This window comes from Aptenodytes forsteri, unplaced genomic scaffold (assembly GCF_000699145.1).
Source record: "Aptenodytes forsteri isolate BGI_AS27 unplaced genomic scaffold, ASM69914v1 Scaffold63, whole genome shotgun sequence".
Lineage (NCBI taxonomy): Eukaryota > Metazoa > Chordata > Aves > Sphenisciformes > Spheniscidae > Aptenodytes > Aptenodytes forsteri.
This window is the reverse complement of record NW_008794709.1, coordinates 2,477,535-2,505,037: the sequence shown is the minus strand read 5'-3', so window position 1 is coordinate 2,505,037 and position 27,503 is coordinate 2,477,535. Positions and strand designations below refer to the sequence as shown.

At 40.2% G+C, this 27,503-nt stretch overlaps 1 protein-coding gene across 4 annotated transcripts in view; it reads left to right on the top strand.

The window, feature by feature from the left end:
• JARID2 (jumonji and AT-rich interaction domain containing 2) overlaps positions 1-27,503 on the top strand; it is a 235,876-nt gene that overhangs the window by 175,196 nt on the left and 33,177 nt on the right. For all 4 annotated transcript variants that reach the window (XM_009273717.2, XM_019470610.1, XM_019470612.1 and 1 more), the window contains 2 exons: positions 9,339-9,515; positions 20,266-20,495. In XM_009273717.2, coding sequence (XP_009271992.1) covers positions 9,339-9,515; positions 20,266-20,495 — 407 coding nt within the window. The remainder of the gene's footprint in view (positions 1-9,338; positions 9,516-20,265; positions 20,496-27,503) is intronic.

Sequence of the window (27,503 nt, the reverse complement as noted above, 5' to 3'; positions counted from 1 at the left end):
TTCTCTGGGGCATTGTCTGTGCTTACAGCACAGTCACTTGGGCCTTGTCCCTTACATCTCACAATTTCGAAGTTCTTTTCAAAGTAAGGAGTAACACTGAAGTGTAAAATATGAGGTATTTCTCATATGTGCAACCCTTTAGTCCACCTGTGGAATATGCTGCTCTGGGCTGGTAAGTAACTCTCACGGTGGTTTAGGACAAGAGTAATTTAATCAGTGTTGGCAGGGAGAAGTGAATATGCGGGCTCACAGTGAACAGCGCATGTAAGAAGTATGCAGAGAGCCTGGCAACCAACACCATGACATTATTCCTTCCTAGGGGATGGGGGTGCTGCTGGAATGCCATCCCTCCAGGCATGCAGTGGAGGATGCGTCTTCACATCAGTGTGTGCCTACTGGGAGATTTAAGAGGTGGGAAGAGCTACTGAGTGCAAGATAGAGTAGCCTGTGTGTAGTGCTACAGCTGAATCAAAGTTTCTCCCTGCTCTTCCTGTTTTGGGGCCCCTTTCTGATGTTAATGATTCCAATATCTACCCCTGCAAAAAGCCACAGGATGAAATTAACTCACTGAAATGGGAGACTAATCTTGTGGTTCAGCCTTTGTATTTGCCACAGACTTGCTCCGAGTCCCTTGTCGAGCTGCTTAGTTTTTCTGTAAAATGAGGGTAAATGTTTAACTCTGTATATAGGTATTGGCATAGCTTCATGTTGGTTATGGTATGAGCTACTGGCATAAAATCCGAGTGCTGCGATGGCAGCAGCAGCACTTCAAAACCTCGCTGCCCGCGGTTTTCGATGCCCAGGTGGGCAATGTAAAGTATTCTGGCAAAGGCAATTCCTGCCCTTCCTCCCAGCCAGAAACCTGTGAGCCTGCTTCCATAACCTGTGAATCTACCACGGGTTCGGTGCTCCCTGAAAGACTTATTTTGTGCTAGGGATGGGGCTCAGGATCTCTTGGGTATGAAACACAGCCTGGTAGCCTTTTGGGAATGGCAGCACGGTGGTTTGGGACTTGCAGACTTGTCTTGTTCGTGGTGGAGGGGAACGTAAAGACGGGGGTTGAAGCGTATGTGGGAAGGATTGGTTTTGAAGTTCACTGCCAAATCTAGCCAGGTTAGTGGAGGTAAATTGCTTTGAGATTGTCAGATATGAATTGTAGATGTGAGAAGCACTCTACTTGTTTGTTTTTTTTTTAATATTCAGTAGTCTGTTCCTCTGGTGTGTGTTTTGTTAACTTTGGAAAGTGAACCTTTTATTTTTTTCCTGCAGATTCACACATTTCCCCACCCTTACTCCATTTCCCTAGAAAAGGAACAATTTTCTTTGGCTTTTTGGTTTTAGCTCTACTGCTTTGAAGAATGGGCTGAGAAGAAAATGGGTTTTATGTCACTACACTAGCCGATAAGTTAGTCATAACACTAAGCATATTGTGATTCATACAACGGCAGAGAAAGGGAAATTTTGAACATCGGTGTGTTTATGAGCTCTGTTTTATTTCTGTACTTGGGATGGCCTTTTCCTCCCTCTTGCTCAGGCACCACGGAGCTCCCTCTGGGACTGTTCCCGCAGGTGGAGTCAGACAAGTGAGATACAATTGCTCTTTCCTATAGAGTTTATGCAGTTCATTCGCTTTTAGCCTTGTTCCGTAAAATGGCCATAAAGTGTGGGCATAAATTACATTTATTTGCACTTCAGGGACTTGGCACTGTCCTGCCAAAACGTACTAAGTAGGACATATAATAAATGAGAAGCAGGCCCTAAATTTTAAGCATTGAGATGCCAGTACATCAGGAGCATTTGGGAGGCAAGGTTTTTCCACCTGCATACAGCCCCAAAATGGGGCCGTGTGTCAGAGGAGAAGCCAAATCTCTGGACGCGGCTCGTTGTAGGGCTTGGCATGCTGCGTGTTTATCGGGGCAGGCTTAAGTCCCGCATACCTTGACCTGCCTTGTGCTTAAATCATTCTGATGTCTTAAATTGTTTTAAGATTTTTCCAAAGCACATCTGGGTTATGTTTAATTGTTAGGAGGAAAAAAAAGAGAGGAACTAGAGGGGGAGTTGGTGTAAATAATTCATGGAGAAGAATCCTCCAATTTTGCAGAAACCACAGCCCAAATTACAGAGAAGGCTTTTGGATTGAGATGATTTTTGTTGTGGTTGTAACATACCAGGGTTTGAATCCTGTCCAGATGAAAACATTTGGTTTGTACTTCAGTAAATATTGCAGAAACACTGCCAGCTAATTCTGAAGAGTAATGAAATAGTGCTTTTGGCAAAGCACATGCACTTTCCATACTTCTGATTCCACTCTTCAGATCCAAATTCAGAGGTTTTTTTAATATGTTTAGCTAGTCCAAGACAAAAGTTAATGTAATTTAATGAGAAACAAAACATACCGTAATTTAGGAGGGAAAATTACACATTTGTCAAATAAAAAAAAAATTAATAACCTCATTAGTCAAATAAAATGGCTGAAAAAGAGTATAGTTTATTAATCAGGCACTTGCTGCTGAGGTCAACGCATCTGTATGTACAGGTTGCGTAAGCGTCAATTCTGCCTACTGTTAGTAGCAAGCCTGAATTTTGCACATGCAAAGGGTAACATCTTTCCAAGAAAACTGCTAAAAGCAGCACCATGACTTAAACCCCCATATTTTACTTTGTACTTATTGTTGTATAAGCATCAAATTATTATAATAGAGGACATAAAATACATTTGTCATCCTTTCATATGCATTAGGCAACACTTTGTGTATAGTTGTGGTAATTGTTTTTCCTATATAGTTAGGTTTTCTTTTGTGTTGCTCTCACAATAGGAGGGAAGACAAAAATGCTCAAGAGAATTTCAGTGATGAAACTGCAGATACTGACAGAAACAGTTGCCAAACATACTTCAAACCTCATTTTTTAAAGAGCTGAGTATCCTCCCTTTTTGTAAGAATTCATAGCTCATTGTAACCATGATGAGTGAATTTAAAAAAGACAACTCACCATTAATGATTTTCTCAAAATTTGCCATGCACAGCGGCATCTGATCACAGGAGCAGTAACTCCTGCTCCGATACTGGTGAGGAGAGGGTACCTGGGCTTCTGTTATCTGTCTGAGCTTTCCACATGGCTTGCAATCCCTTAGTCAGCCATGGCAATTTGTTAGGCTTTCAAAATCGCACAACAAGGGCCAGCTTTGGTGATCTGGCCTTCCCACAGTGATTTGGAGGAGGGGGAGAAGGCTGGGAAGTTCCCTCCAGGTTGCTGCCTGGCCTTGACCATAGCTTTTCTGCTCTCGACTGTGAGTTAACAGCGACTTGTTAAGCAGGAAAAGGTGAGTGGCACATGTCCAGATCGGGGCAGCAGGTCGACAGCACTATCAGACAGATACTCCTGTTAAAGCTGCTCAGTACAAGGTGTCCGTCCTGCTTTACTGTATTTGTTACTATTTAATGTCAGTAATTCTTTCAGTATCTTCCTTCTCCTGTCGCTCCTGCAGCCTGTGTCCATCTGCTAACTTACCTCTCACCGCTCACCTCTTTCTCCAGCTCCAGCACATCTGAGCCCTTCCCTTCTGCTCTGCTGCTGCATGCCCTTTCTTTCAGCTTACTTCTACGTGGCTTCTCCTTCCTTCCGAACATGTTGCGACTGCCTCGTCCAGTTCTCTGGTGATGGCACGTGCTTTTATGCAAATATTGATGCAAAACAAATCGACTGTCTTGAGGGGGGATGGAAAAAAGCATTTAGGAAGTGTGTGCCTAGACGTCATCAGGACAGAATGTAAAACGTGCAGCTCCTGCACGAGATTGGAAACATACTGCATTTCATGTTTTGTTTAATAACATAAAGTGATATATTAAGCTACACATTCAATAAGAAAAAGTGTGCATAGAAATTTTCCAAATCTTTACTTGAGAGCTTGTAACATTACATTACAGTTACAGCATTTATTAATGGCCTTTAATTTCCTTAGTCTGGGATTTTAATCTGAATCGGTTCCCTGATACGATTCACCACATGGCCCCACAAAAAAATTATACTGCCACAGTCGAGGTGGTGGCACAGAAATAAGAACAAGAGGCCAGATGGAGGTAGATGCTCTGTAGACCATTTTTGATGCCAAGAAAAATGTCCATGCAGCCACAGACAGTCTAGGTGGTTCCTTGTATGAAATGTCTTCTAAATAAGTGGTGGGAAGTAAAATTTTATTTTCTAGATTACCATCAGATTTGCTGAGTGAGCGGGTTTTTCAGGCACCTGCTGATCGGGTGCGCGGCAGGGTGGGTTTCTCAATGTGGAGAGCTGCTCGCATACTTTCCCCAGGCGCTGGAGGGCTGCTCCCCTGCTCTCCCCCTTCATCCACTGCAGGGCCCGTGGTAGCAGCTGCCTGCACAACTTGGGGTCTCCCAGCACAGAAGGAGGCTTGTAAAATTCAATACAGCCACAGGCTCTCTTAACTCTCTCTCAGATTTTTCTGCTGTTTTCTTGGGGATGGAAAGCGAGGAAGGGGGGAATTATATACCTAGAGTGCTGAGACCTGGCATGCACCACCTCCCAGGCACAGATGTTGCCCTCTATCCGGAGCATTGCAGCTCTTCTCTTTCACTGTTGGTTATTAATTAATTTTTAATGTCGCTCTTTAGATTGCCCTGGGTAGGCTTTGAGAATCATGCCTTGGTACTGGGGAGGGCAAGAGGAAGAGGAGGGATGATTGCTCATCTTTACTCTTGCTGTCTGGCTGGCAAAATGTGTGCAAGAATGAACTGGCATAGCTGCCCCATGGGTTTCTGCTGCTGAGTGCGTCCAGGCAAAGAAAAAAATATGCAGAATAGTGTGTCATAAATTAAAAAATCAAGCAAGTGCCTACAACTGTATGTTCTGTGAACGTGTGTGTATTTATGCATCTGGTGAACCTGCAGTTTTCCTTATTCTCATGCCGTTTTGGAGGGTTTTTATCATCTTGCTGCCATACATCATTTTCATGATAAATATCTGTTATACATGAAGAAACCTGAGAGCAACAACTCTCAACGAAGTCTGTCTGTAAGGAAAACCACCGTGTTCTTAACTTAAGATGAAGACAGGCCAGATTTATGAGGAAGAGCAATGTATTTTGTTAGACCAACTGATATGGCTGGAAAAAACAAACCAGCTCTTGAGCGCACATTCTTCTCCACATCTGCAATGGTCTTAGACATTCGTGGCTACAATAACACTACTTAGTATTGTTTATATAAATCAGCAGCTTTGAGTAACAAATGGGGTCCCCTGTAGAGATGGGCTATGGCTTCATATACACATACCTGTCTGGTCTCGGAGACAATGAGGGATATTTAGGATAGGAATCTTTATTATAATAAAGAAGGTGAGTGATCACCTAGCTTCCACTCTTAATGGTGCAGCTTTGCTAGTGTGAGCTTCATTAGTTCTTCAGTCATGAGAAGTCTGAGTTTTATTTCCATAAGAGGAGTTTTGGGGGGGTTCTCTTAGCTCTTTGCTTGGTGTAAACCACCAGTGCACATCAACCGCTCACGCTTACACACGTTAGGTGTTGCCTAATCAACATAATTGTCATTCTTTTAGCTTGAATGAAATCACAGTGTACTTACAGGCTTGTCTTTCACTTTATGAGCAGACTGATGGAATTTGCAGTATCTTGAGCTTGAGCAGCCTGTTTCAATATTTTAAACTAGTGTTTTGTCAGCCTTTTGGACATGTTTAGCTACATAGACTTGAAGTGAAAGTGGTTTTAACCAGCTCAACCCATAGGTGTGTACAAATTCTCAGTATTTGAGGCTATTCCAGAACTGAAACCTTATTATAAAAGACGATGATAAAAATAGTTCTAATATAAAAAGTAAGCAAGAAAAATCAAATCTTTTAGATTTCTTTCAGTGTCTTCCATCCATAACAATGCTTAAATAGAACAAAAATGCACGAGTCCAGCCTTTTTCTTCTTTCTTTCTTTCTTTCTGTTTTGCAAGTCAACTTTAATAAATATGTGGGAAAAGCTAGGGGGGAGGAGGAGGGGAGGAGGTGACCCACACTGAACGCCAACTTTTCTCTGAGGTCTCATATTGCAGAGCACTTAGATCAGTAAAGTGAAGGCTAGCAGGGCTCTCCTGTGTTATTGGACGTTGCTAGTCTAATTTCTTCGGAAATATAGTTCCCAAACAGTCCCAGCTGTCCCAGGAATGCAGTTTAACCATTGTTGTTCATAGTTCTCGATTGGAAAGGATTAAAAAATGTCATTCTGACTGAAGATTTATGCACTGAGATTACAGCAACTGAATACCAGGAGTTAGGTGAAGTTTGTATCTGCTCTCACACTTGGGTTAGACCCTCCCTCCTTTCTAAGCAGAATGACACAGTACTATATTTTATTCTGTGCTTTAAAAAAAAAAAAAAAGAAAAAAGATTGCTATTGTAATAACAACATTTGCGTCGCAGATGATAATTTTTTTGCTGGTTGCTGTTGAAAGCAGCTGACAAAAAAGCTCAGGGATGTGGAACTCTAGGGAAGATGAGGCTTAGAGAGTAGACACTGTATCTGGTCTCCTATTTTAGTGTCTCAGATAAAATTTCTGACTATTTCTCTAATTATAATAGAGAGATTTCAGCCTATGTTTGAATCTAATTTTGAGGATTCCTAACAGTAAGTTTCTTTTACTGCCGTCATTTGTCAATGCATTAATGTGCTGATGGTGCCAGACTTCGGATCCTGATTAGAACTGATACACAGTACAGACTCGCAGAGCTAATAACTTCTGAATCCATACCACAGACTTGGGTACCTAGATGGAAGAAAAAAGGCAATTTATTTTTCAGGCAGCACGGTCCTAGAGTAACTGTTTTGGAGTCTTCTAGTTAGTTGCTGTTGAGACTTAAAGCTCCCCTCCAAGCAGAAGAATTAATGTGCCTCTCAGCACCTCTTACCTACTATGGTTGATTGCTTAGAGTGTGCCAAAAAGTTCTGGGCTTACATAAAAAATGTGGAGGTTTTTGTTTCTGTAAGTTGCTACAGCTCCCATGCCTTGAAATATGTCATCAGTCTTAATTTGATCATTAGTCTATATAAATATGAAAGTTGTGGCATGCAAAAGGCTTTTGCCCTAAGATAACCGTGTGTCCATACATTTACATGTAGGTTGGGTGGATTAATACGTACGTTATTTCAGAGGGAAAGAATTGTCATGCCCTAGGTGCTGCATCAGTGTTTCCCCTAGCTGTTGCAGGGCTACCACCAATGCACAGCACGGGGTGCCAGTGGTGAGTTTCTTTCTGCTTCTCCCAAGGCAGCCGCAGTCCCAAAGGGGCCATTATAGAGACCAAGACCTTTACAGGTGGGGGCTAAGCCCCACACAGCCACTCACTCGCTCCCCCCAGTGGGATGGGGGAGAGAATTGTCAGGGGAAAAGTGAGAAAACTCATGGGTTGAGATAAAGACAGTTTAATAGGTAATGCAAAAGCCATGCACACAAGCAAAGCAAAAGAAGGAATTCATCCACTGCTTCCCATCGGCAGGCAGGTGTTCAGCCACCTCCAGGAAAGCAGGTCACGCGTAATTGTTGCTTGGGAAGACAAACGCCATAACTCTGGACGTTCCCCCCCCTTCCTTCTTCTTCCCCCAGCTTTATATGCTGAGCATGACGTCATACGGCATGGGATATCCCTTTGGTCAGTTGGGGTCAGCTGTCCCAGCCGTGTCCCCTCCCAGCTTCTTGTGCACCCCCAGCCTACTCACTGGTAGGGTGGTGTGAGAAGCAGAAAAGGCCTTGACGCTGTGTAAGCACTGCTCAGCAGTAACTAAAACATCCCTGTGTTATCAACACTGTTTTGGTCACAAATCCAAAACATAGCCCCATACAAACTACTATGAAGAAAATTAATTCCATCCCAACCAAAACACTTAGGAAAGGATGGTTCATTGCAGACACAGCCTATCCCGGGTTTTGTGTCATATTTAGGTATCCATTCATTAAAATGTAATTTTTGTAGTTAAGAGTATTTTGTATAAACCTGGTCGGAGCAGAAAATACACAACCCAAAAATAAGCTTCAGTTAGTTGTTGGCAATGGCAACACCAACAGCTCAAAACCAAACAAAACACAGAATTGCCGTTCTGAAGAGCTTGAAGCCAGAAGTGTTTCCTAAAGAAGCATAAGCCAAATAGCCACTACCTTGTGTTGTTGGTCTGTAGCCCAGCTCTTTTTGTCCTTTGTTTTATTTAGCTACAGGAAAATAATTGAAGCGATGAGTCCCCATTCTCCACTTCTATTGACTTTCTATTTTTTCCCTTTCTTCACCAAAAAAATCTTTTTGTGAATAAGTAGAAGGCTCCTAGGGCACCTGTCCCTCCAGGGGATAGACAGAAGACTCATTTCAAAGTAGAAACTAATATCGGGCATAGGGGAGAGTGTCCATTAGTTGTCAGCAGTATTTGTACATTTAAAAGTAGTTATTCGTTTGCTACAGTCATGTCGTGTTGTGATGCAGTGCAGGGAAACCTATTATACACTGTTGCATGACACGCGTAAAAGAAATTTTGTGCAAGAGTTACATTTAAATTACAACCCTGTATTGTTGTTAAGCTTGTGAATCCTTGCTTCCCTCTCACTGAATTGCATGTTGTATCTTACCCTTGCGCAAACAAGGCAGGTTAGGGGGAGCATCATGGGAAGTAAGCAAGAGATGAGAAGCAACATCCTCAAGAGGAGTACATAGGGAATCGGGAGACCTTTGCTCTTTTCACTCCTTTGCCAGGGACCTGCTTGGCAAATTTAAGCATCTCAATATCTCGGTTTTTCTCTTTGTTTAAAACTGAACGAGAATACGGCAAAGCATTGTGTACAATATTGTAGAGGTCTGGAAAGCATTGTGAAGTTTAAATATTTTATTGTAATAATAACAACCTAAAAATATTACCGGTATGCAGATTGGTTTGTAAATGCTCTTTTTTCTTCTGTTTAGAAAAGCTGTAAGCTTCTAGTTTGTGCGTTAAGACTTCAGTAAGGCACTTAAGCACGCATTTGAAATTAAGCATGTGCATTAGTCGTTTTCTGAATACACAAAGCTATTAATTAGGGCTTGTAGCAAGACTGTTTGATTGTCTAAAGTATGAATAGAACGTGCTTGTGGGGGGGAACCCTGCTTTTCAAGCACATATGTATCGTGTTGGTAAAAATTAATAAATAAAAAACCTCCAGTTAGTCATGCACTAGTGTGACCTTCCATCTCTGAGTCCCCCTCTTCCCTTGCTGTGCATAACACTAAAGTAGGTTATGATCAATATAGTTAGTGCAGTAAGTGAATGTAATGATGCTAATGAGCCATTTCTTTATAATGATCAGGTTCTCCAGCCCTGCCCAGCAACATGGTATATTTTGGAAGCTCTCAGGATGACGAGGATGAAGAGGAGGAGGAGGAGGAGACAGAGGACACAAAAACAGCCACAAACAATGCTTCATCATCATGCCAGTCAACCCCCAGGAAAGGAAAAACGCATAAACATGTACCAAATGGGCAAGGTAGGTTCTAAATAGTGCTGTTCTCCTGCACTGCCTAGTAAAGAAATTTGAGCTGAATATGCTTAATCCTTGTCCATCCTTCTGGATCTGAGTGAAAAAGGATACAGGCCATAATGGGAAAATGGAGTGAAATGTAGTGTTAGCATCTTCTGCTTTAACCTGTTTCTCATGACAATCTGAACTCCGTCTGTGGCAGAACTATAAGCAGGCGACTGGAATTATACATATATATATATACACACACACACACACACACGCTGGAGTTATACACACACATATATGTATAGACACACAGAGTCACTCTCTCTCTGGCTTTTTTGAGACTGATGTTTAATCTAGAATGATTTTATTTTATCGAAGTTAAATATAAGCATTCATAAGTGTTATCAAAACGTGTGATGGGGCAACACTTAATTTCTCACATGCAATATTGATACCACAATTGCAGTAGGTTAAGATACTGCATTCATGTTGTTGATTGAAAGATTTTCTCGAAGAAGCTTTTTCAAGTCAGTTATTTCTTTGCAAATCAACAAAAGCTGCATTCATTACATAGTATTTCTGTCACGATGTCCTCGTGCCGTATCTTGATAAATGGATCCGTGTATGTTGCAACATCACCTAGTGTAAAATGGAAGACTTAAAAGCCACGCTGAAAATTTTCTGAGCCTGCTGTAATGCTCCACTGCCAAAGTCCTGTGCGATGTGGTTCTCTCTCCAGCAAGTGCTCTTGTATCATAACAGTTCTCTGCTCTCTCTGCCTGACATAATTTCAAAATGGAGCCTGTGCTCTCCGTTCCCTTCCTCAGTATTAGTTTACTGTTAGTTTACCATTAGTTTCCTTCTGGTGATTGCCCATTCAGCTCTCCTCCTCTTAGTAGGAGGACTGAGAGGAAGGTCTTTCTACAGCGCACTTTTTGAGAGATGGGTGTGACCTGTGCCTGCCTTTTTTTGCTCTTTCATGCTACTCTCTTCTCCGAAGAAGAGATTAGTAGATTCCAGTTACTTCACTGTGCTGGTCCTCATCTCTGCTTTTCAAAAGGGATTTTTCTGTAAAGGACGTCCTTGTTACATATACCAAAATTATTTTTCATGACTACGTCTGAATCTGTTTTTTATTGCACACCCAAGCTCAAAAGTCTCTTTTTGTGGAGAAGTGCAAGGGGACATTATGCCTAATAGCATTTCAACTGTCAGCTGTGAGCAGGAGCTTTAATGTTGTAAAAGCCATGGATCAAAACTTGGCACTTTGGATTGATTTCTAAATAACCCCCCCAAAACAATAGGCACAAAACCCTACATATGGAAAATGAGATTGCACGTAATAGAACTGCTGCCTTAGAGTTTTAGATGTGATATATCATTACAAAAGGAGCCAATTGTGTTCCTTAAGAATGTCCCAGATGGCAGCCACTTTGAAATTAGCTCAAAACCAGAGACACCTGAAATCTTAATTGGGGGTAAGTAAAGACAAACTTAATGAGCCATCTAATGGCTTCGTAATCTTTATCAATATAGATCAGAGTGAGCATAAATGAAGCTGCTGCTTTAATAGATCTGCAAAAGACCTTTATGAAATACATAGGAGACAATGTGAGATGTTTTGACAAAGGTGATGAAACAGGAATTCCCAGAGAAGGCAGCTTCTTCTTCTTCGTCATTGTCATTTCTTTTCTTCTTTTTCTTCTTCTTCTTCTTCTTCTTCTTCTTTTTTTTTTTTTTTAAATTAAAATTTCCTTACCCAGGGGTATTCCCATTTTTCATTCTTTTTTTTTTTTTTTTTTTTTTTTTTTAATTAAAATTTCCTTACCCAGGGGTATTCCCATTTTTCAGTGTCTGTTATTTTGGTTGACAGCCAATAGTATTTTTGTTTCCTGTGAATAAAGTAGGTTCTGGTTCATGTGTGTCTGTTTTAAATGAGACCACACACAAAGGCAGACCAGGGACGGGTGCAGCAAATGAACTTAATCTAGCGTGAGAGTCTATTTTTAATGAATTAAAGTCTTTTGTTTTTTAATATACAATGTGTAGTCAAGCACTTTGGACCTGAAAATGCTAAGCATTTGCTATGACATACAACAATAAAGGTTCAGAGCTTGATTAATGTCATTAGACAGTGTCAAATGATTGCTTTCTACTAAATGGGGGCCAGAACAACTTTCCTGGGCGAAGTCATTTGTCAATATCCTCTTCTGACGCCAATATGGGGCGTTATTAGGGTTGCACACCAAACTATTTATTATAACCTAGCCTGTTGAGCCACCTTTTGGGACAGCTAACTCAGCTGAAGATGCCTAAGTATGAATAAGAAGCACGTATAACGTGGCGTAGCTTGCTGCACGAATTGAAGTCATTAGCTCAACTGACTTATTGCCTTCCAACCTTACTGCTTACATAGATATACTTAAAGCATCAGATTGTTACCTATGCCTTTTCATCCTCCTTTATTAGTACTTCTGATGTGCTGCACACATATCCAACTGTTAAAGAGCGAAGTAAAATGTTTGGCAGGAGAAGTGTTTATCCGCCACATTCATGGGAGTGTGGAAAAGGAATATGTAGCAATGTGCAAGTCTTTCCTTTGTGCAGTATCTTAGTGCAGGCAGTGATAGTCTTGTGGTTAAACTGTTTTCTAAGATATTGCTGTGGTTGCCACAAGGGAAAATGGTAGAGCCGTGCTCTTAAAAATTGGTTTCATGTCATTGCCAAACTGCAGCTGATTAGGCTGGGTCTGACATATGTTAAGATAAGTTAGGAGCAGATAAAGGCTTGGATGTCTTTGTGGTTAGAAACTAGTATTAGTTCTGGCTAGGTATCTCTCATGTTGTGTGGGGTGTTCTGCATGTAACTCTTCCCATTACTGTCTTTTTCAGCGTGCTTAAACTTAGAATGAACAACTGTCACTAAGAGAAGATACCGTCTAAAGACTTTCAGGTTTTGTTTGCAAGAGAACTGTTCTCTTGTAATGTAGAGTAAAATGTGTGAGTGATTCTCACTTGCTTATGGATTAAGGTATGATCTCACTGTACATGTCATAGATTAATTCAGGTCAGAGAAGACCCCAGGAGTCTTACCTCTTCCGCAAAATACCATTGATAACTTTTCTGACAAATTCAGCAATAAAATTGGCAGAGGTTTGTGCTTTTAATTATATGTGTCTTTTGAGGAGGGGGAGATTTTAGAAGCTTTCTAAAACTTGATGTGGAATTTTGGTCCTAATCAGAAGTGAGTTTAATAATTGAGTTAGGATTTATAGCGGGGTTAAAATGGTGAAAGGCCAGAAACTAATCAACTGAATCACTTGGTCTCCATATAGCTACTGACTTGAGAAGGATATTTTCCCAGCTAAGAAACCATATGAACATTCATTCGGTTGGAATAGAGAAATCCCTATTGCTGTTTCAGTCAAGGATTTCATCTTTGTAAAGCACGTAGTTCCCTTTCAATTTCAGACCTTCTAGGTAAGTTTGTGGTGAATTTCAGAATTAACATATGGAAAATTAGGGATGATACGGTGCTGCATATTGCAGCTGATAGAGCAGAGGTTCGGATGACTGTGTTGTGATTGCAGCCCTGTTACTGACCCTTTTGAGTGTGGGTGTAGGAACCCCATAATTCTCGGTGTTTAGATCCAGAACGCCCAGCCACAGGACGCCTGCGTGCTGCTCAGATGGATATGCTTATTTTCCAGCTTGCATTTTGTATGCATCTCAGATGACCATTAGTGTATCTGAGACTATTACATGGCTTTGAATGCAAGGAATTTGGTGGAAGAAGCAGGCAGGAGCATTGGCTTAAACAATGTGTTTTTTCTTCAGTGTTAGCTTCCAGGTGTGGGGAGAAACTTCTCAACCACAGCCTGGATGACAGGGCATCTTGCCAACACGGAGGAGGAGATGGAGAGACATTGATCTATTAGAAAATTGACCTTATGCAAAGGGAGGAGGGCATCAGTCATCAGCTGCTGCAGGCTGACGTGCAGGGAAAGCAGGTTCTCTGCAAGCGAGCTGTACTCCATTTCCCTGGGGGACAGGGAGGTACCGAGTCCAAATTACATCTCCCTGCTGCTCGGAGGAAATTCCAAGTTGTAGGTAAGAGGGTAGGCCTAGGTCTCCATTTCTTGAAAATTAATTCTTTGAATTCCTCACAAGTAAATAAATCCTACTTTGATTTCATTCTGTGGCACAGGTTTTCTCTGCAGGCTCCTGAAGGAAAATGTTTGCAGGTGCCAAGTGTTAGGCATGCTGGGATGTGGAGCTGGAAGATGCAGTTAGGGAGTTGTTGGGTTATCGGTCCCATCACAAGAGCAAAAGGGGATAGGCGTTACTCTACTTGAAAGGGCTTGTGGACTGGAAAAGGGCCTCAGGAGAAGCAGCATACACAGATACAGTTGCATAGACAACTTTGAAATTGCACGCAGCAGGCTACGGTTCCTCTAATAATGGTTGGCTAATTTCCTCAAGAAGGATGATTACAGGATTAGGTATTTCTCACACCAGCACAGCAGTTCAAAGGTGGAGAGAAGTGCACATCAGGGCCTGCATACCTGGGAATGTCGTGTTTGTCCTCGGATGCCTGAGATGAACAATTAAGTTCTAATTTATGTTTAGGAAAACAGGGTTAACCATCATTATTTGCAAGCAGACTTCTTCATACAGGAGAGTCTTGTTTCCTTAGCTGGAGCAAACCAGCTCCAGTGTGTCAGAAAACCTACTGAGTCAGAAACGGTTACTGGTCCGTGCTGTGTTTTGTTAACATGGTCAGAAAAAAACTGCTCTGCATGCCTTCTGCCTGAAATGAGCAGGGGAGAAAATTGTGTAGACACCTTTTTTCTTGGGGCTCAAATTTCAAAACAGATCTGGCAGTAGTGCGTAGTAAGCAGGCATCACTAGAAATACTATACTCTGCTTTAGTCCTGTCTTCCTCGCTTACCAGAAAAACAGAAGAATGTTTCGCTTCTCAATTTGCAGTGGATAATTTAGCGGAGTAATTTCCTTACATGCATAGTAACAAAGATGATGCAGGAAAAGATTGTAGATTTTTTTTTTTCTTATTTCAAGATATAGTTCCACGCAGTGTTCGTACATCTTGAGCTTAAATGGCATATCTTTTACATATGTTACCGTTTGAGAGTGTTGTGAAAAAATTCTAATTTGTGATTGCAATTCCGTTTTTAGTTTTGGTTTTATCTAAATCCGGTATTTGTGGGTGGGTACATAAGACGGAGTCTTAGGCTCATGCATCTTTTTCAGTGAAATTAATCCTGAAGAGGTAAACATCTAGAAGAAAAATATTTTCTGCATCCAGCTCAAATGCAGAATGAGAAAATTTCAGGCAGAGTGCTACAATAGTTAATGGGTAGGCAATTATTTTGATGATTTACAGCCTTTTGTTGAAATACCATGGAACCAGTAATTGTTGCAATAAACATTTTTGCACATTTAATTTTTCTGCAAAAATATGTAACATGAAAATTACCCGGTTTGCAGTAATTTACATATTTAAATATGCAAATCAGGCACAACACATTTGGGGATTTGCGGATTTTCAGTAGCTAGATATATGACCTGTGGAGAAGAATAGGGGAGCTGGAAGTTGCTCAAAAAAAATTGAATTGTTATCCTGGTGAGAGACTTGTGATAACAGATAGACACTTCTTGAATGGACTTGCTGCTTAGCGAGTGACCCTTTTGATGTTGTTTGTGTCGTAATGGTTAGGTGAGAGTAATGAATTTGTGCTAAGATGAGACACTTGGTATTGAATTTTTGCAAACAGTGGCATGGTGTCTCATACCAATAACGCTCCTCTCAATGGCCCAATATATTCCTGTGCGCATAGGGTTTTGAGCTGTGTTATTGATAGTGTCAAAAAGAAATTCAGTGCTATCTGCTATGGTTCTCCTGTTTTGACTTCTGTTAGCATGCAGCTATGGAAATTTTGTTGCGGAGTTGTCCGCTGACAAATTGCATAGCATTGGGTTAGGGCTGGAGAAATGCGGAAACAGCAGTACCGCATGTTTTCATACGATGTTGTGGTGTTCTTTTCTCCTGAAATACGCCTTTGCCGCTGACCCTGAGTAGGTAGATCGTGTTGGGGGGTTCCAGAAGACAGCTTCTATCTCTGCAAATAGTTTATAGAAGTCTGAACATACCCAACACTTCAGGAAAACAATCGGCAGTATTAAAATACTCTGTTTTATGGAAGTAGATCATTGTTTTAGTTCCTCTGGGAAGGGAAAAGAATTACTGCCTGTGTCCTTTAAGGCAGTTTGAGAGCCACATAAATGTTTTCACAGTGACTTAAAACTGAATTAAAGCCAGAGAAAGAATGTTTTTGTACAGTAACGGATACTTAATGCCAGAAAGTTGATTAATATTACATCTCTTCCCAAACATGTAACAACATGAGGTTTGCATTGGAATAGCTGGCTCGGGTTCACAACATTGGCAAGGCTTCCTTTTCTTCTAAAAACAAAACTTCTCCCTTTCACTCTTACCTTCCCTCTTTGTTTTGGATAGTTTTATGAATGCGCAATCGCTTGCTTTACGCGGCATGAGCTCTGCAACATGTGGCATATGTGTACATGTATGGTCCCTGCCTTTATCTTCCAGACACTGGCATAAAGCAAAAGGGTTCATACATCAGTACTCTGCTGTCCCTGCAACGGACTCCCCCGTTATCTCAATTATAAAGCATATCTGGTGCAGGAATAATCTCCAGGAGGGCTTGGGAGAGAAAGCTTTGCCCATGGAGTCAGCAGTTGGCTAAACCCAGTCCAGTAATTCTGCTGCTTATACATTGAAAGCCTGATTATTGTACGTATTGTAAATTGGTTTCTGAATAGCTGGCTCCATGTATCCTATAAAATATTTGTGCGCAAATTAATTTGTAGGAATACTTCAGAAAATTGCTGAAAACACAATAAATGTTTATAGCTCACTACAGTGTCAATTCCTGTAGTAAATGCTTAGTTAATCTGTAGTAATTGAGCACATCTGTGGCTTTACTTGATCAAAAATTTTTTTAGCCATTATTATAGCTGCACCTAGTACATGCATAGTTTGCATTGGTTTGTGTAGGGATTCTTTATCACAGTTTCAAATGAGATACCCCAAAGTCCCTGTATGGGATCCTAGGTGGATATTGGTGCCCAGGGTCCAGTTCCCCTGATACAGAGAGCGCTGTGATGCATCTGTGGGGATCACGCCTGCCATAAGGTTTTGCTCTGCTGCCATAAATTATATCAGTGGTTAAAAAACCCCCAGTGCTTGCAAGTTTTGAATGTAGTGGTTCAGTTTCTTTGCATTTGATCATCACTGCTAACCAAAAGATTCACAAGTACTTCACTCTGGGACTCTTACTGTTTCAGCTTAATAATAATAATAATTGCTTTGGAGGACGCGGCATTTTGAGAATGAGCATTCAGATAGATATGGATAAAAGGATATCCATTTATTCTATTTGAAGTGTCTGAACACTAATAATTTACTTGCACTTTTAATTATTTGTTAGTAGTGCTCTTAACTTTAGCTAAAAGCTGTTCTGGAAATACAGAGCTGGTTAAGGTAGCATAAAATAATCATAATTCAAGACTACAAAAGATTTCTGCTTTAATAATGTGAGTTTCACCACTTGTGTGGATTGGGCTTTTTTTTCTGTCTTTGTTTTTTAATGAAATTATTGCTTCAAGGATGAAACCTTTATTGACTGCTCTTTCATGAGTGAAAAAAAAAATAACTGGGAGCTGAACATCGGATACTGCGTGTATCAGAGTTATCTCTAGGATGGGAGATTGTAGCTGGGACATACCTATAGGTGGGCTTAGTAAAGCATAAGGTACACCTTTTCTGCTTTTCTGAATGCCTCAGAAATATTGAAGAGCTGGCAGACATGAAGGAGAATGCAATTTGCTACATAAGAAGACACAAAAGAAAAAGTAATCATTTTATTGTTAAATCAGATTTGGGCTCAGTAATATTTAATGCAGAGTTTTGGGGGTTTTGGGGGGGTTATTGGTTTTCTTTCCTTTGAGAAGTGGGTGTTTCTGTCTTATTATCAGTTATTCTTCAACAATGAAATTTCTTGGGTTTTTTTTTTCGTCTTTCCTGGTGATTTCATCTTTTCACTGAACTGTCTTACTACCTATTAGGGCCAGAGTTTAATCCTGTATTGTACTCTCTAAGTCTAAATAAATTCTACATTTTTACTCAGATGGGATCAAAATCATAGTCCAGGGGATTTGCTTTTTCCCCTTAAATGCTTGGCTTGTGATAGTGTTTTGTAATTAATCAAGTTAACATTTTGATACTTGTTCACATAATATGTTTGTGAATTTTGCAGAACTTACTATTGCAGAAAGGCTTGTATACCTATCTAGCTGGATATAACAATGTTCTAGGTGTTGGAAGAAACAAACACTGATTTTATAGGAATTGATACCGTCTACTGTTTAACTAGAGACAGCTTGACTAGGACTGTTTTGCATCTACGCCTCTCCCTTTTTATTGTGTTCTCAGGCTTTAAGCTTTTTAAGCTTTTCCTGTGAGACTCAACATTTTTTCTCTCGCATTTCTCTCTTCCCCCTTTCAAGAATCTTACAAATTAAGACAAAAGATAATTACTCAGAGTGTAAAACTGGCAGGGTTCCCACGACACTTAAAATTAATGAGCTGTTGCATATAAAATATACCTTGTCTCATGTTCACTGCGGGTTTTTTTTGGTGAACCATAAAAGTGCACAATTTGGCTTTTTGGCTGTGTTTTCTGTTTTAGTAATTTTCGGTTTATAAAGTGGCAACTGAATACAGAAAACTAATCTCTCTGACTTAACGTTTCTGTGTGAGCAGATCAGTATATACAATTTGTTCCCTCCGAAGGAAAATATCACCCGCAGTGATGAAATACATATTAACGAAGCTGCCATCGGTTGTTTGTGCCATGTCTTATTAAAAATAAATAGTCGTGCTTCATGCGTCTGTAGCGCCTTCCATCTGATGTGAGAACTCCTTACAAAGGAGGATAAATGTATTGTCGTGAACTCCCTGAGAGGGGTTGGCAATTATTATCAGTTCCATCACTGGAAATGAGACATGGAGGTTACGCGACTTTCACTGAAATCACTGAGAAATCCTTGGCTGGCTGGGGCAGCGCCAGTTGCACCTGAGCTCAGGAGTGACGGAGCCACAGGGGAATTTGCGGTGACTTCGCTGCCGACGGTTTTTCTCTCACTCTTACTTGTTTTGTGCAAGAGGGAAGGAAGAGAGGAGGAAGAGCAATTGCAATGTTTTATTTTTTACATAATCTAATTCAACACTGATAACCGACTGAATATGATAAGTGACCTGAATAACAGATTCATCAATAGCTTGCTGGAGTTTCAGCTTTTGGAGGTGTGGTGGGAAGGTAGATAGCTGTTTGGGAGGTTTGGAGGTAGGTGTCTACTCAAAAGCAGCTTAGATGCCCCTCTTCAGTCCAGCAGGATTGTTGGTTCTTTATTATTATTATTACTATAACTGCTACTAGTACCGTAGTACTACAGGACATCTGTAAAGACAGTTAAGCTTCACAATTTAGATAAAAAGGTATGTATCGTAGGTATTTCATGTTTAGTGACAAAAGAAGGCTTTCATTTCACAAGAAAACAATAACTTCATTCATTTAGTTAAAATTCCCAAACAGATGGTGTGTGTTGTGTGTAATAAATATTATTTTAGATACTTGTGCTATTAAGTATTCATGAATTTTCTTATTTATGTCCTTTCCTAAACCATGGCAAAAAGGCAGGGGTAAAAAACAAGAGTAGATGAGTAGAGAAGGCAGGAGGGCACTTGCCCTTGTGGGTGTTGGATCACAAGCCTCACAGACCTCTGTCAAGTGCTTCTAGTGAAGAGGGAGCAGCACTGACATTAATTCACCACATTTTTGATGAACAAACAAACAACCAAAAAGAGAAATGTGACTTTCACATGAAAACCTCAGCTTTTCATGTTCCCTGACAACAAAAGAGCAGTGACTATTCTTAAATAAATTCAGCAGAGGAACAAAACTTGCTGAGATAAACTTGTATATGTTTGCATAATATTTGTTGTACAAAAAATATGGTTTCTGTTCTGTGCTTTCTTATCCCTTCACTTCAGCAGAAGGCTAGGGCGCTCAGCATAGGTCCCAGCATTACTTTATACGACATGTTCTAAAACGGTTTTAGTATTTTCCTTTCTTTGCAGAAGTACCTTTTTCTATTTGCAACTTGTCTGCTATAGGCAAACTGCTGTTAGTTTGGTTTAGCAGTTTGGATATTGATGAAAACAAAACATGCTTTTTCATGGAACGTTTCCTTTCTTTTACGTTAATGTAAAAATAAATCCTTTTTCTGCTTAGGTTATGTTTAGAATTCCTTCGCTGCAACAGCAAAAAGTTAATTAAAACTGTCATAAATAAAAATCAAACTGATAAGTCTAAATTTAGGTCCATCAAAACAGTAATATACCTTGTATGTTTTAATTTGGATAGATATTAAGATAATGTGGGTTACCAAGCAAAGGAAATACTTTAGTAAACCTGTTCATATAAAGAAACATGCAAAATAGTGCTTCTATTTCTGTAATAATTTTACTTTAGATAAAAAAATACTCTCACTAAATATCCAACAGTGACAGCAGAGAAAGTTGGGTTGTTTTGAATGAAGAGTTTGGTCTTGTATGTACTTTTTTTTCTTTTTTTCCTTAATAGTCTGATTTTCTCTCTTCTCAGTTTTCAATGGGTCCAGCAAATCATCGAAGGAGAAAGAACCTGCTCAGAAACACAAAAGCAAAGAGGCCACACCAGGGAAGGAGAGGAACAGTGAACATAAGGCTGAGAGCCGAAAAGACCAGGCTGCTGCTAATCACCATCCTACTACAAACACTGGCTCCTCTACGAAAGGGCTCACTGCTAACAACCACCACACTCTTCATAGATCGGCTCAGGACTTAAGGAAACAGGTAATGAATTGTACTCTACTGTGGACACATGGGAAACGCAGACTTTTAAGGTGCTAGCTCTGTTTTCCGCTGCCTGGCACAGAAGGAACATGGCAATCCTGAAAAGCATGCTCTGGAGACAGCAGAGAGTTAATTTTCAGTGAAAGAGAAAGAGAGAAAGAAGGAAAAAAGAAAAGTGATACTTACATAGGAAGTCAGTATGATAAAGCATGCTTTACAACACTGTCTTTATATTATCCAGTGTATACGTATGAAAGCATAAAGTTCACATTGCTGTTTATTAAACCTTTCTGACTGGCACTCTTGTTGGCCTCTCTGCTGACAGTGCCAAGGCTGGCAGCACGTGGAAGAATGAACTCCTTTTGTGTACGGCTGGTCTGCTCGGGTTATCTTAGAGGCTCACTGGTGGTGTAGAGAAGCTGACATTATGCTCAGTGTCCTGTATTGCAACACAAACCTTGGAGTCTGGGAAAAATGTTTTGCTCAACATTTGCATAAAGAAGGTGCTCCAGGATATTGCCTCCTTCACAGTGGGCATACCAGGTGGGGAGAAATGTGTTACCTTGTTGAAAACTGGCAAAAAAATCCGCAAGAGGTTTGTCTCAGCCTGACTTGGATTTGGGTGTGGAAGTTTAGCAGACCAATCGTTTGGTGCTTGTGACTGGCATTTGGGCAGGATGCGTCTCTGTCTATTTTTGATGGTTGGATCAAAGGGCTCCTAAAATAGCAACTGTCAAAGAGTTTTTATAAAAGACTTTCAAAATCCCCGGTCAGTGTCCTCCTCAGTCTGGGGCTGGGTTAGCAGGGTGCCTGCGCTAGGACAATGCAGTACAGAAAGCTTGCTGCACTTTTTTTTTTTTTTTTTTTTTTTTTTTTTTTTTTTTTTTTTTTTTTTTTTTTTTTTTTTTTTTTTTTTTTTTTTTTTTTTTTTTTTTTTTTTTTTTTTTTTTTTTTTTTTTTTTTTTTTTTTTTTTTTTTTTTTTTTTTTTTTTTTTTTTTTTTTTTTTTTTTTTTTTTTTTTTTTTTTTTTTTTTTTTTTTTTTTTTTTTTTTTTTTTTTTTTTTTTGCAATGGTTAATTCTCAACAGGTCAATTAAAGGCAGTCTTTATTTGCTGGCAGCTAAAGGTTTTTCTTCTAAGTAGGCTGGCTTGGGCTTCAGCGGAGCTGGAATTGTCATCTTGTAGGGCCGTCGAGGCCTTAAATGGCACCTCTCAGTCATAGGCTTGGAAATTAAAAATGGTGAAAAGTAAAACAGTGGTGCTCTTGCCGAGGAAATCTTCCGTGCCCTGTGCTTCAGTGATGTTTAGCTTCTCCTGAAATGCCTCCACTGGATTTGTATTACCTTCTAAATCAAATTTGAGATCCTGAAGGCTATCTACAGTATATTTCTCTGTACCTCTGTAAGACTTCCATTCTTTATTCCTGTGTCAATTTTTGCTTATCTAGTCATCAGCTTGAATGCCTGCCTTCTTTTGCATCCTTCCGGCTTTCTTTTTTGTGACTACCAACATCCTATGGTCCTTGCTGTGACGTGCTCTGCCATGAGCTCTTCATGTTGAACAAGTTTCCCAAAACGTAAGAATGCACTTCATACTTAATTATTTTTAACTCACTCGAACACTTGTGTGAAATGCTTTAGAATTGTATCATCAAAGTATGAATGGTTAAAATTCTTGTGAAAGTCAACTGCCATCACTTGTGAAGGTAGTTCTGAGAAGGGAAAAGACAGGTGTAGAAGAATTTTGTCCACGATCCAAGTGGGTTTTGCTTTGTAGAGTATTAGAAGTTTTCAATTGTGCTATGCAAAATGGAGAGAAATTCTAAAGCAATGCAGTACAACCAATAGTCACGCCACACAGACACCTCACAGAGTGTGGTCCTCAAGCTTCAGAAAATAAGGGGGCTGTAAGCTGAGATAATGATCTTTTTTTTAAAAAGGTTAGGCATTTAAATTTTCTTCTGCAGTCCACAGTAACATCAGTACTTTCTTACCAATTTTAATGAAAATGTGGCTGTAACTGATTAAAGGTGGATTATGCGTTTTGCCTGACAGAGACTTAGCTTTGTGCAAAACCTTAGATTTACCAGTTATGTGACATTGCTAAATTTCCTGCCCTTGTCCTGAGTCTTTGTTGACATTTTCAGTATTTTCTAAAAGGAAAGTTGTTTGCCCAGGGTGCCAGCCACGTTCCTCCTCCTTCCAGTATGTTTTTGCTCCTTGTTCACGTGCATTTACATGGTTTATTTATGTGTGTGTTTTTGTTTTGTTCAGTCTTAGAGAAAATAAAGGTAGAACACTAGAAATTACCCGAGATTTTCTTTTTTCCTCTCATTCTTTCTTTCCTTTTCTGGTGTGCACTTGCACTTGTCACGTGTTCCCTCTCTCTCTTTCTTCCTCCCTTGCTATCTTCCCAAATCCCCTGCTTCAAAGGGATTGTGGGCAAAGGAAATGTAGTTCAATGGGGCCCTCTCCCGGCCTAATATGGTAATTTAGTTCTGCAAAACTCATATCAACACAGAAGTATTTTTATGAATGAATTCGAGATCAGTTGCATAACTTGAATTTGTTTGGGACTAAACCTGTTGTTGGTATTCCTAATGTTGCTGTTATTACTGTGGTTGTTATCTAGCAAGTTGTTTGTTGGCTTTAGTGTGTGTGTGTGTCTGTATGTGTCTGGAGGATGGATCCTAGGTGCTATGCAGAGGTGTGTATGTAGACCGGTTCAAATACAACAAACAAATTCTGCAAGACTACGTGCTGGTCCTGTTTGCTTTTTAAAAGACAACAAAATTTAAAATCTTTTGTACTGTCTTCTACTGTAAGGCAAGTGTCCAGTAAAGTGGAGAAAAGAGTGGTCTGAAGACAAATATATGTCAGCAAAACTAAGAAGATAGCTGAAAAGCAAAGATAAGATTATTTGTATCCCTAGTTTCACCTTTAGCTCAAGACTTCGAGTCATGTAAGGCTAATGTCAATCACTTTGTTACTATTTGAATTAAATTGACTTCTTTCTTATGCGCTCAGTGTAAGCACTGCCTCGGGATGGAGCTGTGGCATAGACCCCCATTTGGTGAACCTGCGCACCTGGCAGTGTGGCCAAATTTTTAGGCTGACTCTCTGTATGTTTGGTTTGGGGGGAGACATATCAACAGTAGAAAGGTAAGAAAATGCCTACCAAAATTTCTTGTTTCTTTTGGTTTCAATCGTCTGATGGGTCCTCAGAGGCAAGTACAGACCAGGAACATGTAGGTGATGACTGACCAGCCAGAATTTCATATTGTCAGTGTGAAATCCTGAATCCACCTGTTGCTTTGATGGTGGGCTATGACCACATTGTTTGTTCCACTTGTTTCCAGCTGGAAGATGTTTGTTGCAGCCTATTCCCATTTGAAGCATGGTCTGTTCTGGTCTATATATAGTACTGCTGTATCTTAAACATTATGCTATCCTCTTTGAAAACATTCAAGATACCTGTGGGCATTTGGGGAGGGAAGAGGGAGAAGCATTTTAAAACCATCGCGCTGTGTCTGCTCTAGAAAGATGATCATCCTGAGGAAGTTTTCAGCAGTGCTTCTTTTTTGTGGGGTCTCCTTAGTTAGCAACCAGAAAGAAATAAGTGAATTCCTTATGGTATTCTCATAAGCCAAGTGTTCTCTACTTCAGGACCTGTTTGTCATTGGAATAACTTCACAAAGTTTGAATAAAACCTCAAAATAGTGTGCTTATAATCTAGGATTGGAGGTTAGATAGCCAAATCTTATGTACCTGCTCAGTTCAAGATTTGGCCCTGAGAGTCACCACCCCTTGCTGAAGGAGTGCCCCAGATGGCCCTTCAGTCTTCTGGTCACAACTTCTTCAAAAAAAATCATAGGAGGGCTGGAGTGACAAGGTACCTCTATACAGCCTGACTGCTCACTCTGAGGTGTTGTCTTGACTGTACCTGACAGCATAGTAATATAGCTATGGCCTCCTTGAAACCTTCTGGAAAACCTCCTATAGAGGAGGCTCCACAACATCCATTGACAGCTTCTTCCAGCATTTTCCTTTTCTGCTAATGAGAAAGTTTTCCTAGTTGTGCCTCAGATCATCGATGTAGACAATTAAAGGTTTTTTTTCTCCAACTTTTCCCAGTGAATATGGAAAGAGCATTTACTGTCTCTTTTCCAATTTATGCATTGGAAGACTGTTACAGAGTTGTCCCATAGTCATCTCTTTCAGACTAAATAAGCCCAGCTCCCTTGGCTTTTCAGTAAAGATCATGTTTTCCAAATTTCTGAGCACTTTGTGTTCTTTTAGACACTGTCTAAATTTTTCCTGCTGTGTGGGCCCGATTCTGGGTCCAGCCCTGCATAGGAAAGCCTGTGCTCCCATCCCTTGCTTCCGGCGTTCTTAATAATAGGTCTCAGAAAGTGATTTGTGTGCTGTGTACTACCGTCACGTTTTGCAGCTCACTGTGGTCCCCAAATATTATTCCTCCCCTACATGTATTTGATTTGTCCTTCCTAAAAATAGCATTTCGTCTTATTATAGAAATGTTCTAAAATAAGTTCTTCAAGATTGCTTTTGATTTTGACCTTGTCTCCAGAGTGCTTACAGCCCCTTCCAGGTGTGTGTCACTGGCAAATTTTACGATAATCTGTTACTGAAGGAAGTACTTGGTAGAACCGAGGCCAAGACAATTCCCTGCAGAAAGTCACCTGAAATGCCCTCTCGGAATGGCAGTGAACTATGACAACGATAACTTCTCTTGAGGATGACTTTATTTAATCCCTTGTGAAGCCACTTTAGAGTAATTATGTCTAGGATGTGTCTCAGGAGCTTGCTTGATGGAACATAATGTGGGACAGTGACTGGAGCCCTGCTGAAGTGGAGGTGCTGCTCAGCCTTTACCTGCTCAGCCAGGTGTCTGTCAGAAGATGATTAAATTAGCTTGATGTGCTATTCTGGCAAAACTATGGGTGGGGGGGTTTGTTTTGTTTTTATTATTTTTTTGTTTTTAACATCTTATTATTATTTGTGTGTTTACAAATTAACTGTTTGATGATATGTTCCAGAATGATTTTAGGGTTTGAAGTTAGGTAGACTCTGCCTGCCCTCAACTTATTTCCAGGAGCCGTGCCCTAAGCCATCTAGGTACACTTTAGCTTGCTGGGGTTGCCTTCCTAGCTCTTTTGCTGCAATTGATGATGTTATATACCTGGTAAGTATTCAGTCAGTGGTACTTTTGGTGAAGGCTAATGCAAAAGAAGCACAAACACTTCAGCCAAACTGTTGCAGTTGTTTTCCTTCCTTGTGTGGTGGTTGATCTCTGCTGTTCTTTGTTGTTGTTGTGTTATTAAGGTATTTATACATTTTTTTTCTGTTTCATTCTATGTCCCTTGGCTAACTGAAGTTTCTTCAGCTCCTTGGCCCTTCTGATTTCACCCATGCATGCTTTTGTTGTTCCTGTACAGTTGCCCTTAGTCACATAATTGTGTTTCTACTTTTTACTGTGATTCTTTTCTAATTTTCCACTCATTAGAGAACTTTGTGAACAGGCATAATGGCCTGTGCTTTGTGCCCTTCCTCTTGAGTGCGAATTGCTTTGGTTTTGGTTTTTTGCAGGTGGTTTTTTGAGGGTTTTTCTGGTTTTGTTTTTTTTTTTTCTTTTTCCAGAAGTCTGTTGTCCTTTCTCTACTGTTGTCACATCTTAGAATTGAAAACTAATTTCATGATCACTGCCATCCAGATTACCTTCCCCTCCCAGTTCTCAATCAATTCTTCTCTATTAGTCTAAATGAAATCTGTAATCGATGTTCCTGGCTATTTATAAAGCCAGAGATGTTCAACTCTTGTTCTGACTGCTGCAGGCAGGAGGCAATGTCTCAGCAGCTCTCTACCCATGTCTGCTGTGTGGCATGAAAAAGCGCTGTAAAAGTCAAACCCAGGCCTCCATTTCAAATGTAGAGTACTGCCTAAATTTCAAAGGAAATGGCTAAATGCATTTCTGTTAGCAAGTGTTTGCTTTCCAGATGATATCTCATACATCTTTGGAAAGCTCAAGGTAAAACTCATGTCATCAGTTAACTGGATTTTCCTTAAGTGTTTCTACCTTGGAAGCACAGGAAGGACAAGAATATGGATGGGTTTTAAAAGGGCATTACTCCTGCTCCAGCTTCTGGAGCACAGAGGAGAAAATGCACACAGTAAATGCGTGTATACACATATATGTGTGTGTATGCAGAATCCCCAGGTTCGAGTTCCTCGTCCGCAAGTCACTTAATACAAGACCATAGCATGATCTTTTCAGCCTCTATTTGATCCCTATTTTATAACATTTTATCCCTACTTTATAAGTGACTACAATTCTTGCATTTATTTGAGAGAAGCTGCCACGCTTACTAATTTGTTAAGTATTTTGAAATCCCACAGGGAAGTCTTATAACTTCGCAGCAATGGTGTTATTCACCTGAGTGCTGATGAGGGGTGATTGTACTGTATGCTTTCACTTTGAGCACTTTTATCAATGTTCCTGATTTTTGGATGTGTTTTTCTGCACTCACAGTAGTTTAAGGAGGTGAGAAGACAATGTTTAAATTTTTTTAAATGCTGAAATTTGTTTGAGGTTTAAACTTGAACTTCATTTTCTTAGTAGTGGGGCTTAGCTTTGGCAGTGCTGAGCCATCACAATTCCCTTCAAAGCTGAAGGTTACTTTCAGTGCTTAGCACGCCTTATAGTTAAAATATAAATTTTAGTTTCATAGCTGGGTTTAAATGTCTAACAGAAGGCAGTGAGGTCCAGCAGTTCTAAGTTGCAATGACACATTAGTGATGAATATGATGTAATAAAATGTGTGTCAGCAAAACTGCCCAGATATCAAACTTAAAAAAATAGAATCGTGGAATGGTTTGGGTTGGAAGGGACCTTAAAGATCATCTAGTTCCAACTCCCCAGCCATGGTGAGGGACACCTTCCACTAGACCAGGTTGCTCAAAGCCCCATCCAACCTGGCCTTGAACACTTCCAG